This window comes from Mytilus trossulus, chromosome 13 (genome assembly GCF_036588685.1).
Source record: "Mytilus trossulus isolate FHL-02 chromosome 13, PNRI_Mtr1.1.1.hap1, whole genome shotgun sequence".
Classification (NCBI taxonomy): Eukaryota; Metazoa; Mollusca; class Bivalvia; order Mytilida; family Mytilidae; genus Mytilus; species Mytilus trossulus.
This window is the reverse complement of record NC_086385.1, coordinates 17,374,564-17,389,738: the sequence shown is the minus strand read 5'-3', so window position 1 is coordinate 17,389,738 and position 15,175 is coordinate 17,374,564. Positions and strand designations below refer to the sequence as shown.

At 31.4% G+C, this 15,175-nt stretch overlaps 1 protein-coding gene across 1 annotated transcript in view; it reads right to left on the bottom strand.

Moving 5' to 3' along the window:
• The window catches only part of LOC134694144 (cephalotocin receptor 1-like), a 66,769-nt gene that overhangs the window by 33,587 nt on the left and 18,007 nt on the right, over positions 1-15,175 (bottom strand). Inside the window, exon 2 of the mRNA XM_063555141.1 lies at positions 5,363-5,587. Within this exon, the coding sequence (XP_063411211.1) occupies positions 5,363-5,587 (225 nt within the window). The remainder of the gene's footprint in view (positions 1-5,362; positions 5,588-15,175) is intronic.

Here is a 15,175-nt window from a genome sequence, read left to right as displayed (position 1 = left end):
GGGGAAATCAACCGCAAATAGTGACAGTTGGCAGGTATGAACTTACGATGAATGCGAAAGATAATAATAGAAATAACTGAATAAAATCTAGGAAAATTCTTTTAGCATGATTTTTTCCTTACTGGTGACCGAACAATAAAATCGTGTACATTTTATTTACTATTCCGACATTGGACTCGGACTTCTTTTTAAGCTGAGTTTTACTGAGCGTATTGCTGTGTGTTTGTTTATTTTACATTGGCTAAAGGTATCGGGTAGGTTTGAGATCACATGTTTAACCCCACTGCATTTTTATGCCTGTCCTCTGGCATTTGTTAGTTTTGTTTTATTTTTAATTTTAGTTCATTTTAGTTTCTAGAGTTTGGTGTCACGTTCATTTTAACTGAACTAGAACACACTTTCGTTAAGGGGCCAGTTGAAACCCGCATTCAGGAGCGGTATTTCCTCGTTGTGTTGGAGACCCTTAGGCTGTTTTCTGCACTTTAGTCAGTGTTTTGTCCTTTTGATATATTCCCTATTTCCATTCTCAATTTCATGTTTTCACAAATTTCATTGACGGTATAATTGATAACACTTGAGTGAATAAGAATTATCTTGTTTACGGAATTGTTCCCGTGATGCATTAAACAAACTTTTAATGAAACCTTTAGCGATTTATTCTGAACTATTCCGACTAAAATGTCTTAAAACTTAACATTCATTATCAAATGTAAAAGACCATCTTAGTTTGTCCTTCTTTATCAAGAATAGCCAGATCATGAATGTGCTATAAAAGCAGATAAATTGGCTAATTTTGAGAATCATCACATTCAATTACAATGATGCGTCTAAAAACAGATATCACAGATGGCATAGTTCCTTTAATGATAATTGGACAAACTGAGGCATGTTGTTTAAATATTTCGATAAAACAAGTTTCTGCTTAGCTCAATATAAATTAACTACTTGCCCTTTTGAATTAAGATTAGATGACAGAGAGATAACGTAATAAAAATTGTTTATAAATACGTTATTCGGAATAATTCAGCTTTCATCATAGATGGTGAGATAGACAGGCTTTTATTGTTTTGTTTTTAAAATACAGATTATTCGCCTTTTGCACATGTTTTGTTGTGTCTTTAATTTATGACCTTAAGGTGGTACCTAACACTACAGGGAGATAACTCTTTAAAATCAGCTAAACGTTTTAATTACGTTGTGTTGTTATGGGAATTTTAAGCTTCTCAACGATCAAAATAAGTGTTTTTCAAACGGCTATATAACCAGTGTATTTTTTCTGATAAAACGGTTGGTCAAATTTTTTGAAATTTTTATATTTTTGTCAAATGGTCAAAGTAAATACTTTGTCAAAATTTTATAAAAAATTAAACGAGCCAAATTATTTAAGCGAAGGTGTTGGGTACCATCTTAACAAGAACTATGGTTTCAACAATTTTTTTCTTATAATGCTACGAATACATCAATATATCTTTTGGAATTATTCGTATTTACTACTCTCATTCAATTTGTAAACACTTTATGTTTATTTCACGTAAAATCTAGGAATAGAATTTTAAAAAATGGCACCTAACTTATAAGCTAATGTATCTGCCGATTTAACGCGAACTTTTTTTTCATGTAATGTGTTTAATTACTACTTAGACAATAACAATCAAAACCAAGGAGTAAACAAAGACTCACAAAACTAAAGGACATATACATCAACAGTTATAAATAATAAATAGGAAACTACACGAACTCCACTAAAAACCAGTAGTGAAATCAGGTGCTTTTCCTGCACCGTATACCGCACCCGTCGTGTTATATATTTGTTCTGTTCGGTAATGATGGAAGGTTATTATGCATTAGGAAGAATATCAGATATTTTTTCTGACACAATTTTGTCATAATGGCCAATCAGCTCATGATGGCGACCGTAAGTTTCTTGAATGATGACCTTTTTTAGATTGATGCATAGCTCTGTCTTAGCAACTTTTGAGAAAGAATTAGTTCTCGTAACGTATCAATTGAGACATATATACCCCATATGCAGGTGCCGCTGGGACTAACAATAGAACTCTGAAACAAAGATATCAATTTTCTATAAAATCGAATTTACCTGCATAATTATTGATATATTTAAGCTGAAACATTCTATGATATAAGGTTTTATGTACGTTGAATTTCTACCAATCATGGATGTCAATGCTTTTCGACCTCGCTGTCACTTTGGCCTTTCACATGGCCATATGTTAGCGTCCCATTTGAGGCATATGTCAACGAAAAAAACACGTTTGGCGTAGTAAATTAAAAGCCGGATATCTTTGGCGTGTTTCTACCCGGTGGGTCATGTTATTTGTTGTAACAAGACAAACATTTATCTCATGTTTCTATCACACATTTTTTTTTTCAATATAGAAAAAAATAGAATTTAAAAATCCCGCTACAATAAAAAAATTAAAAAAACACTGTACAGTTTTATTTAAGCATGATATATGTAATTATGTCCACCCACCTGCTAGATAAATGAATACTCTCTGATATCATGATCAAATTTGTACTATTTTTTGGTGATTAATAAAACGATCATGAAGCATTTTTTTTTAGAAGAGATACTTACACTTTAAAAAAAAGTCTTTTCGTGTCACATAAAATCAATTAATGCGGTAATGTTTGACTTTTGCAATGTTATTGTAAAAAGATTTATATTCGCGAAAATGTATTTTTGAATTGCTGGTAAATAATTAGACCACTATATCACAGTAACATGTTTATTAGCTCTTTAGACATACCTTAACTTTTCTGCTTTAATCGTGCTGTTTTTGTTCATTGCCTACAAGAATTACTTTTCCATTTTAAGTGTGTCTTTCAAGTTTTGAGTATTTCACGAAGTCGTGCATTTTTTTTACTTTCATTTTTATATATATTAATGATGTTCTGTCGCACAATTGTTCCCATTTAATGAGTTCCCACTTGTCATTTGTTCCATTGATTTTGCGATTAAGGATAACATCGAAAGAAAAACGTAAGCTTGTCATTTCATATTTACCTATTTATGGACACAGAGAGACTATAACAAAGATGACAATTTCAACTTTCAAATTGTCAACTTCACATTTTCAGCATAAACATACCCTTTGCTACAGTAAATGGCGTTGCTATATTTCAGTTAAGAAGTTTTGCTAGGGCATTTTCACATTTCATAGACATCCTTGACAGGGAAGTGATCCTTTAATAAATCAACTGAAGATGTTTGAATTCAAACTTTCGTGATCTATATGTACTTTATTTTTTCTTAAGAACTTATCTTGAGTTTCGACATGAGATATAAAAATTTGAAACAACTAAATAAACTCTTTCAGATTAAACTTGCATAATTATGCTTTGAAAACATACATTTTACTGAACTGAACATGCAAAATTTTAATTAAAATAGTGTTTGCCTAACATATCACTACATAGCTGTATCAATTTAAATAATCATTTACTATAACAAAACTATAAACAGCTGTGATACAATTGGGAAATTTAGCTAGCTTTTAAACTAGATTTAACCTTCTGTTTTCATCAGAGAATGTCTTTACAGAATGCAACTGTCATACACGTTACAGGTTAAGCTTGCTATAAAACCCGGTTCAATCCACCATTTTCTACATAACAAATGCCTAGTCAGAAATATTACAGTTGTTATCCATGCGTTTGATGTGTTTGAGTTTTTGACTTTGCCATTTGATGAGGGACTTTCCTTTTTGAATTTTTCTCGGAGTTCAGTTCTTTTGTTATTTTACTTTTGCTGTACCAAGTCAGGATTATGATAATTGTTTGCAATGATTGATAAATCTGAGAGTATGTCAGGTTTGAAGGACTTTTTCATACCTTGGTTAATACAGTTGTATTCTTTTTTGTTATGTGGTTTAACATTTAGAAAGTATGAATAAATATTTGTTAATCAGTCTTGTTCATATAACGTGTTTGATGGACTGTTGTGTGGCTGTGTAATGCTTTTGAACTGTTGTTCTTTTGGTATCTTTCGCATCTTTATGTAAGGAATAGATCATTTCGGGATAGAACAATTTGTATGATGACTTTTAAATCCTTGATAAAATTATGATAGGCCTTGGGAAATACAAAACACACTAAAGCATTGCATAATGAGATCAATGGTTCGTTCGCTAATGTGTGAGGGTGTTCAATAATAGCGAGAAGTAATTGCTAGTATATTAATTTGTGCATTCGTTATTGTAAATGTACTAGTACTTAGTTACGGTGAATTATAACTGAGAGATCATCCTCTTTGATTAGTTCATCTCATGAGTCAATAACATTATGCCAGAGTCTGTCTGCGGACTAGAATGTATTAAAAAATGGCACCCTCGATCGTATGTAAAAACAATCCTCCTGTAGATTTTGAGATAAATCCGCCGTCGAGGTTTACTTTCCCCTCTCTACCAATAACTTTCTGTTTCATGTAATAATTAAAGTTAATGAAAAATAAACTGCTTCTATAAAAAAAAAAATGGCTTCTATATCATCATTAGATGCTTTGAAAATATACATGTACTTCATGTAGTCCATCGCAAGTCAGCGTTGCCACCATCGCTCTTTTGCTTAACTATAAACAAGATGTCTCTACAATACCACCATCACTCTTTTGCTTAACTATCAACAAGATACCGTGACAATACCGCCATCGTAGATCAGCGTCAAACCATCAAAAATACTATCGAGGTTCAGAGTCCTAATATATGTAATATGTAATGCAGTTTACATTAATAACTTCTTCAGGGTTAACAAGGTTTAATTTGACCTGTGTTCTATGTTTATTTTACTTCTTTTAATAGTAAACATTTAATATCAATTAATGTTATGGTTTATTTCAATGCAAACATTTCTCATAATTATCATTCAACTACCATAAAAAAAAAATACACAACATGCACTACCTTTAAATATGTTCTGATGTGACAATAGCACTAACGACTTGACACATAACACTTAGGAAGAAAAGGATAAGTATAAACATGTTCTAATGGTCTAAATCTGGTCTTGCATACAAATAAGTATGCAAATCAGTCATGTGTTTTCTTAAGTCGCTAGAATTGTATAGTATGACCTCAATCGTTTCATTTCGCCAGATTGTTGTACTCATTCTTTTTCATCACTGATATTGTATAATCTTATTCATAAAAACATATTAGCCCTGACATATAACTTAGCTAAGTACTTGGAGTACAAAAGTGTTCTCGAAACATCAAATCCAGCGTTTTGATTGGTTAAACCCGAATCAGAGTGTGATAATCGTACTCCAAATATTTATGACCGCAAGTCCAGGATAATGTTTAATATTCGAGTTAAAATCTAGAGTTTCGCACTAATAAGTTACTTCCGGTTCTTTGTGGATTTAACTTCACAACAGCTGAGTTGCCTTCTTTTATTGAGGGACTTCTATAGCGCCCATCTGATTCTGTTCCGGTTGTGAAGGTATAAGCTGACTGCCGAGATGAAAGTTTGACTTTGGTACACATCCGTCCACTAAACGCTAAAAATAACCACGGATTGACGCAACTGTTTAATCCAGATAATAATAAAATTACCACCATAGCAGAATCTGAAAAAAAACAAAATTAAATCATTTAAAGTTTCAAATGCTATGAACTTAACCTGTTTACAACTGTAAATTGTAAGATAAATGGAGTTGTAAATGACTGGTGAAATGGCCAGAGTACTAGTTCTAAAACATATAATTAGGAGTTACTTGTTTTGCATTTCAAATCTGCAGACATGAACTGTCAGTTTAATTTTGACGGTCGAAATCACAATCTCAATTCAGTGAGACCTGTATTTGCAATCATCGACCGTGGAATTAATCCAATGAATGAAATATGTCGTAATGAAAAACTAAATGAACGTAAAAAACAGTTATTCTTTACAGCATGACTTCGTTAAACATTTTAGATTCAAGTGGTCAGCTTTGGTATCAGCATGTCTTAAGAGAAGAGGGGCGAGGGATATCAAAGGGACATCTATTACTTTGTAATGAACTGACAACGCCATGGCATTTTTCGGTAGATTGTCTAGTTCTATATATCTTATCATTTAGACTTAAATGCATATCGAGATTTCATTAACTATTCCAGTTTATGATTGCATCGGAACTGGAAACAACAATGTAGGACAAACATACAAAACACAGTTTAACTTTAGCTACACAGCTACTTTAGTACAAGTAATCTTGATACACAGTTCTTAAGATGCGTATCAAATGTACATCTGTAAAGCTGTAAAGCTGTACATAAACTGTACATATGTAAAGCTGTACATAAACTGTACATATGTAAAACTGTATATAAAATCGTTTCTCATTTTTTATATAGATTAGGTCGTTGGTTTTCCAGTTTGAATGGTTTTACACTTGTAATTTTGGGGCCCTTTATAGCTTTTTGTTCGGTGTGAGCCAAAGCTCCGTGTTGAAGGCCGTACATTGACCTGTAATAAATTACTTCCATTCTTGTCCATTCGTTTTTGATGTGTTTTGTTATTTGATTTTGCCATGTAATGATGGACTTTCCGAATTGATTTTCCTCTGAGTTCAGTATTTTTGTGATTTTACTTTTTACTTTTATGATTTTTTTTCATTTACACTCACACCACATTCCTATATCTATGTATATTTTTAAAGTTATATATAAACTGCAATTAACTCTATATAGAATGTGCTTTAACAGTTTTACAGATGTACAGATTATATACAGCTTAACATATGTACCGCTGTACAGTTTATATACATCTTTACAGATGTACAGTTTATATACAGCTCTACTGCTGTACCGTTCATATGCAGCTTTACAAATGTACATTTGATATGTATCTTTATAACTGTACATCAAGATTACCTGTACTAAAGTAGCTCTGTAGTTAGTCATTACTATTTAACCCAAGCGCGTTCACAAAAACATTTCTTTTAGTAATTCGAGTACAATTGTGACTTTCGATATCATGTACTATTGTGTGACACTTGAGTTCTTCAGAACAATTGACATCTTAGTATATGTAGGGGATTGTGCTAGGTTCTCCTTTCAACTTCTATATAAAAGTGCGAAAATGCACGTTTAATGTTAAAACTTGCCTATCAATTTAAGTTAAATCAAATTGAAGTGTTAGTTAAGAACTTGAGAAATGAGAAACTGTCATTTTCAAGAAAATGATGAATTTAGTGCTTAAAACAGAAGTAATTGCATCGGCTTTTAATACGGAAAACATTACACTTTAATTCCCATGGAATTTCCCAAATATATTACGGTGCATATCAATGCTCAGCAAATGTATTTCGAATACATCTCTTTAGATTATTCAGTAACAGCTTCTAAGAAAATAACATAACTTATAAATTTTGTATAAATCCTTATTTATTTTCCCAATTACGTGCGGTATTTGGTAAATTAGAAGGAATTTACGTTTCTATTGCATTTTTTTCAAAACATGTTTTTTTAACGGTTATCTAAGAAGCGCATAATTGCAGTGATAAAGATCGATGACAAATCTTATAATGTAAAGGTCTATTGAAAACGAATATAACAAACCTTAATTTTTCTAAAGTATCGTGTTGATAAATCTTTAGTTTTTCTATGTTTTGTCTTCTGTACTATTATTTGCCTGTTTGTCTTTCTATTTTCAGCCATGGCTTTGTCAATTTATTTTCAATCTATGAGTTAGATTGTCCCTCTATTATCTTTCGTCCCTCTTTTATATAAAAAGCACAAAATTGCAGTGATTAAGGGCGATGACAAATCGTTCTGTAATCTTATTATGTCCATGTCTATTGGTAACGAATCCAAACAAAAAAAAAAATCGTTTCTTGTTTGACATCCTTAGTACTAAATCAAATAACTTTAAGATTGTGTCCTTTTATAGTGTTAATGAAAGTGTTGAATTGTACATGTGAGTACAATACAGCGAGCGATATAAACTCATTCAAGATATCACTCTAAAAATTTAGTTCGCAAGAAGCATATTTCGTCTGTATAGTGCACATTAGTTGCATCAAAACGCGCAATCAAATTCGAAGAACAAGATCAACAAACGCACAACAATTATAAAGTAATGCACAAAATACGACTAAGGTAATCTATGACCTAAATAGAAAAATTTCGTGTCTCGAATAATTCGTTTTTGTATAAATAGTAAATTGATAAAAGAGCATATAAATCATACCTTAGATTAACATAAACCCTCAGGAAACAAAAGTACTAAATGTATAAGCAATCTCATTATTCGAGAAAAATTTGACAATGCCATCACAAGAATAAACAAAAATGATTAAAATACAAACAACAGTATACAAAACAAAACATAGCATAACGAGCTCGCCAAAAATATAGGGTGTGATTTCATTTGCATCGGAAGGGTAAGCAGATTCTGCTCCAAAATATGGCACACATACGTACGTGTTTATTCCAGTACAAATACGATGCGCTTGAATACTAGTTTGTAATTTCTGACTGACTAAAGGTTACATTTCTGACAATGTAATTTTTCATAGGAACTCCCTTTGCGGCTAAAATTGTAACACTTCTACTATGAAGTTTCTTGAAAAATTATATCCTAGAATGCAGAGTTGATATGCACTACTATTTAATCAAAGGTAAAAATATAGGGCTGTGCGGTATATTTTCAATATTTATATGCCCTGAACTTTTAACTTGTACTCAATTTCTATACTACTCCTACCCTCATTTGTTTGCCTACTTCTGAATTTATTTTCACCGCAATAGTATTTTATTATACTGGTAACAGTCTCAAGTTATGCTTTTATGAGCTAAAACAAGGAAATCAAATCTGAGAATCAGTATGTCAACAAATCAAATTATCTATGAATATTATATATCGCCCCAAAAGAGGCGTGGTTTGAGAAACAGCTGTATTTACAAAGTGCGACCAAAAGGACCAAAAACTAATTTTAAAGCTGATTAGTTGTGAAAATTTACTCTGACTGCCCTATTGTAACCGCCTTTCAAAATTTCTTTTAAGTAATGAATTCGGGAATGTTTTGAAACAAATTAGGTATCACAATGTACAATATATAGCAATAAACATTGCACAAACTTTAACGAAAACAATACGTTTTAAAAAAAAATATAGATAAATTTGAGTTAGTACTTTAAAGACATCTGTACCGTTTATCTTTGCACGAAGATGACAACATATAAAGGCAGAAAGCGACACAAGGGATTGTTGTGAACATACTTTCATTGAAAAATAAAAGTTTGGTAATTTTGAAAAAAAACATATTATGTATCTTAGATTTAATTCCTGAATTACAATTAATCTTTGCAGACCTACTAAATCTTAATATGAAGCAACTAGATAATTACTTTTGCCTAATAGATAGACTATTTAAAAGTGTGGGTGTTTCATTGATAAGAATCTTTGATAGGACATAATAAAAATCTATAAATTACTCTAGTTTTAAGAATGAACACATTCTATTACTCGAGTTTCAAGAATGAACCATATTCGAAGTCATAATATCAGATATTTCGATATCAACGATAAATGAGTCAGCTTCCATTCCCAGCATTTATCTATCTCATTGAAAAATAAAATTCGAATTTTGTAATTTTGAATAGAAAGATATTATGGATATTAGATTTTATTCCTAAATTACGTTTTGGCATATAAAAGAGATAGTTATGGCTTTTGTTTGAAATGTACTTATTCGTATACGAAACGACAACTGAACAAGCAAATCAATTAAGAGGGAGAAATTTTCACAATGCAAACTCAGAAATAAGTACTAAGTTTTTAGTATTAACAAATGCAGTCAGAGACAATGTCCTTGACAAACCTAAAAATGCTGGCAACTAACGTTTAACTATAGCATGTGTATGTATCAAATTTATGGAATCCCATACTTAATTAAGGTAAAAACTTAATGCAAATCTATTTAATTTACATTTGCGGTCGTCAGGTTCCAGTTGGATGCAAGCAACTTTTCAAATTTATACTGTTCTTCTGTTTAAAGCACTACAATAAAATTCCATTCGACTAAAAAAGGAATATAAAAATCAAATAAAATTAGTAAAAGTCGAATGCTTTAAAAAAAATCATTCTACAAAGCGACGGTTATTCCGTTTTTCCTTCAAAACAAATCTAAAATTGAAACGCGCGTCTTGCGTATTAAATTATGAGCCTAGTACCCGTAATAACTAATCAAAATGATCTTAACAAACCAGAGTTATTGAGAAAGATGGTAATTTTTTGTTGGAATGTGTTTTATAATGAGAGGTGCCTTTATTTGTATGTAAGGCAATAAGATGGATTTGTCGGTAAACAGAAGCATTTGAAACAATTTTTTTAAATGTTACATATAATTGTTTAATCGTTAACAAAGAGAATAAATTTTTGTTCAAAAATATATGTTTCAGCCGTAGAAGATTTGAGTGAATGAATGAATTTCAAAAAACTATTTATATATTTTACTAAAATCAAACCGGAAGTGCATATTTTTTGTTGTATTATATAAAATCAGAGATTTGTTTTTATGATTTTTATGAAATTCCATAGAACTTGTTATAATAAAAAACTTTTTCACTGAGGATTGAAACTGCACCGAACTCTCAATGTGTCTAAGTATTCAGTATCCTATGTACGCGCTCATAACCGCCAAATGGCTCAATAAAGCAACCAGGTTAAATATATTTCGGACAAACTAATGTTCTATATCTTTTTACTACGCTTGTATACAGATTAACAAATAATTGTTCTCAATAAGTTTATACGGAAAGCATAGACATTTATTTCCTGTCAAAAGTTCCGATTCATCATTCTGTTTATAAAAAACAAGTTTTTGTGGTCTGCATATTGACCAGTTAATGCTTCATTAGACGAATATCACTATCACAGGGTAGGGAAGGGTTTGGCTGCTTACATGTTTTACTCCACTGCAATGTGTATGTACAAATAAGTTGTATTTTGCGTGTCAATGACACAACTCTCCTTCCAAGTCACAATGTGTTAAAAGTTATAGATCAAAGTACGGCCTTCGACACGGAGCCTTGGCTCACCGAACAGCAAGCTATAAAAGACCCCAAATTGACTTGTGTACAACAATTCAAAGCGTTTGTCCAAAGTAAGGAGCATGTCATTTAGTAGTTTTCGTTTGTTGTTGTATATCAATTATTTTTTTCATTGTTCTTGCATCAGGTCGTTATGTTTATTGTTTAAATTGTTTTGGACTCATCATTTCTAGGCATTTTACAGCTAGCAGTGTGGTATTGTTTTTGTTCGTTTCATCAGACCATACGGTGACTGATAGTTGCTTTCTTCTACATCAGTTGGTAAATGTTGGAGAGTTGTCTACATATTTGTTTCACAAGTCATTCTGATTTCCGGTCCGTCATTATAAGTCTACTTATCCTATGCAACTCCTTAGTTAATGTTGACTCTTAAGTTCCGCATATTTTGAACCTTAAATTATCGAAACTGCACAAGTCCATGTACACATGTAAAATACGTGATCTGAAGTGTATATTTTAAAAACTGTTCGTAACATTTTGTTTCACTAGAGTAAATCTTGAAGACGATGTTTCGATGATTTGATAAACTAGATAATATCGTTTCTGTAATTATAAATGCATTCAAAGAAACTGCCTAATGCCTTATCATTCAAAATTCCATCAGCCTTGTTTGACCTTTGGTAGTTTTAACCAATCTATTTTGTAGAATGCTCCTGAGTGATGTACATGCAGCTTAATTCTTGGACTCGAACAAACCTTATGAGGAAAAGTCTAGAAACAACTGTAATTCTCACTGAAATTTGTATCATTCATTCATATTTGATCAAATGTTTGATTCTAAGATATGATAAACCCTCGGTTAGATGACAATGATTAATGGTGTTTTCCTTCTTTTGAATTAATTGTAAGAGATAAATTCATAACTAGAAAAGTGTCACTCCCAGAAGATTATATCATCTCTTTTGTGAACGATTACAAGATTTTTTTTTCATAAACAAAATTTCATCAACCATTATAATTAATGAAATAATTTCTGTTTCAGTTCTAATACCAGTTTGCAATACACTGCATGAAATATATGTTTTATTATCTTGAAAAGGTAACTGAACCCATCCATATTTTAACTTATAATAGCTTAATTGAAAGGAAGCCTACTCTTTTAACTGACTGCGTTCGTTCGCAATTAAACATGTATTTTGGTAAACAAATTGGTATTTTTTATAAAACAACTTTCATTAAATAAAAGCAAATCAAAGGTTATATGATATTAAATCCATTTGCAAAAAATTTAAGTGTTAGGAAAATAAAATTACAGATCAATTCGGAACTTGTGTAATGGTGCTCTTTTCAGTTGATTCTACTTTTGAATAGGATGATTTTTATGTAATTAGGTCTTTCCACCTTTCCTTTCTTGTATATTTTGGTTGAAAGGGTGCGCAGACAATTAATGGGAGTTTTTGCAAATCTTACATTTAGAATAACGCGTAAAGTGATATTACTCATTAACCAAACATATTAAAGACCTATGGTCTTTTGATTTAAGGTCCTTGGTTTGTGACCTTGAAATTGAGATCAAGGTCATAGGTTTATAGGACGTTCTAGATTTTGACCTTTGCTTTAAATTCATATCAATACATTATAAAGCCATAGTAACTAACATTTTAAACTGATTTTTCATATTTCAATATTAAAATAAATCTTTACTAGTGGAAAGACCTTCAATTGTTCTAAGAAAAATTGGTTTTTAATATTTTTATTGTTTTAGTTTTAAATTTCTTTATTACATGTATTACCGGTATCTTTGATGATTATTTGTCAGCATTATTGTTTGCATGAAACTTTCTTCAGTATCACCAATTTTGTCCTATTGAATGCTTACTATGCATAAAAGAGGGACGAAAGATACCAAAGATACCAAAGGGACAGTCAAACTCTTAAATCTAAAACAAACTGACAACGCCATGACTTAAAATGAAAAAGACAAACAGACAAACAATAGTACACATGACACAACATAGAAAACTAAAGAATAAACAACACGAACCCCACCAAAAACTAGGGGTGATCTCAGGTGCTCTGGAAGGGTAGGAAGATCCTGCTCCACATGTTGCACCCGTCGTGTTGCTTATGTGATATCAAATCCGGTAAATAGTCTAATCCGGTAGGTCACATTCATTAAAGGGAAAGGGATTGTAGTTACGACGTTAGGAACATATCCGATATCATTTGTAAAACGGTTATTCTGGCGTACTAAATTATAATCCTGGTACCTTTGATAACTATTCCATAACGGTCAACCAACTCGTCATGGCGTCCGTAAAATTTACGAAGGGACGATTTCAACTTCACCATTTGAAACTCTTGGTTTAATAGCTTCCTTGTGAGCAGTAACCCTCTATCAAGAAAATCATGTTAGGAAACGCAAGCACGGGAATATCGTATCAATTGGGAGATATATACCCCGTATGCAAGTGCAGCTGGAATGTTGCTACTTAGAAATGGAAAGTTCACAATTGGAAAGCTGAAATCATCTCTTTTGTCGTAAAGTTTTGTTTTCAACCGACCCTCATGCATGAATCGAGAATGGCACATTATTACTTTAAAATAATACCACATTCAATGTCTCCATCCCATATGATCTGTTGGAATTGCTTTATGCTCGATATTTTCAAGAAGAGGTATCACCCAAATACATTGTGTATATGGTATACATGCATACGTATCTTTCAAATTTATACAGTTTTATCTGGATCGGCTAGATATCTCGATCACACGAAACATATGACCTCTTAGCTTCGTCACTAAAGACTTTATTTAATAATTTCATATATTTAATTCAATTATTGTGTGATTCACTTTATTTCAAAATTCATCCCTTGTCCTTTTCATATAAGAATGTGCGGAACTTATTGAAAATTTTTACAAACTACTCTAGTTTCAAGTGAAAAAAAGTGTTCTAGTTTCATAATTAAATTCACAACATAAAGTGTTGCATTACAAGTTAACAAATGTTAACCAATGTGTTAAACAAATGTGTTTTTGATGTATCAGCATCTTTTCTATGATTTTGATTGATCTTCAATATCTCATTAACTGAAAAACGAAATCCCGTTACATAATTTGAAAAATGACATAATGTTTGGATTTCTGAAAAAGACTCATTTATATTCCTGACAACTGCAAAATTTAAAGTAATGTAAAAAGAACATTACAGTTTCTTAACTGTGCCACATAATAACATTGCGAAAAAATAATAATGTCTGCTGTATGTTTGACAGAGAAATTCATATGCGATGTGTTCACAACACAGACCCATCAACATTAACAAGTAATGAACATGCTTAATAAAGGTAAAAATGAGTCATCTGTTTTAAGGATTCGAACGCGCTTCTTTGAGTTCCGAAAGAAACCCTCATCTAATGAACTAAAATTAAGAAGCTGGAAAAGCAAAGAAAATATGCATCTTGTTTATTTTAAGTTGACATTTATGTTGTTAAATATTCATTTAAATAAATGGTTCTTTTAATTTGGAATTATCTACGACATAACATATTAAGCAGTTGGATGACATTGATAAATATTACTAGCATCTCACAATGAAACCAAAATTACAATTCGCCTTTTCATAATCTAACGCACAATGGATAATCGCATTGTTCGTACACCAAAAAATTAACATACCGTTACATAATTAGTAAAATATTCATTGTGTATCACGTTGTACACCAATCACAACGTGTTTGGTGTACGCTTTTGAAAATATAAATCAGAATGCATTATATTCTCAAACGGCGAATTAAGTGTCATATGAATATATCGTTCCCAAGACACCACCATTTGTATTAGTATAGCGATTTTAGGTAATGTTCTACATGTAAAGAATTATTGTCTATACAGCAAGTCTTATCAATCAAATAGTTATCAAAGGTACCAAGATTATAATTTAGTACGCCAGACGAGCGTTTCGTCTACATAAGACTCATCAGTGACGCTCATATCAAAATATTTATAAAGCCAAACAAGTACGAAGTTGAAGAGCATTGAGGATAAAAAATTCCAAAAAGTTGTGCCAAATACGGCTAAAAATAGTTCTCATTATGAAAAAACATCCATTATATTGCCTACGCAGCCAAATAAATCTAAACTAAAATATCATGCAATGTTTAGGTGTATACTTCTTA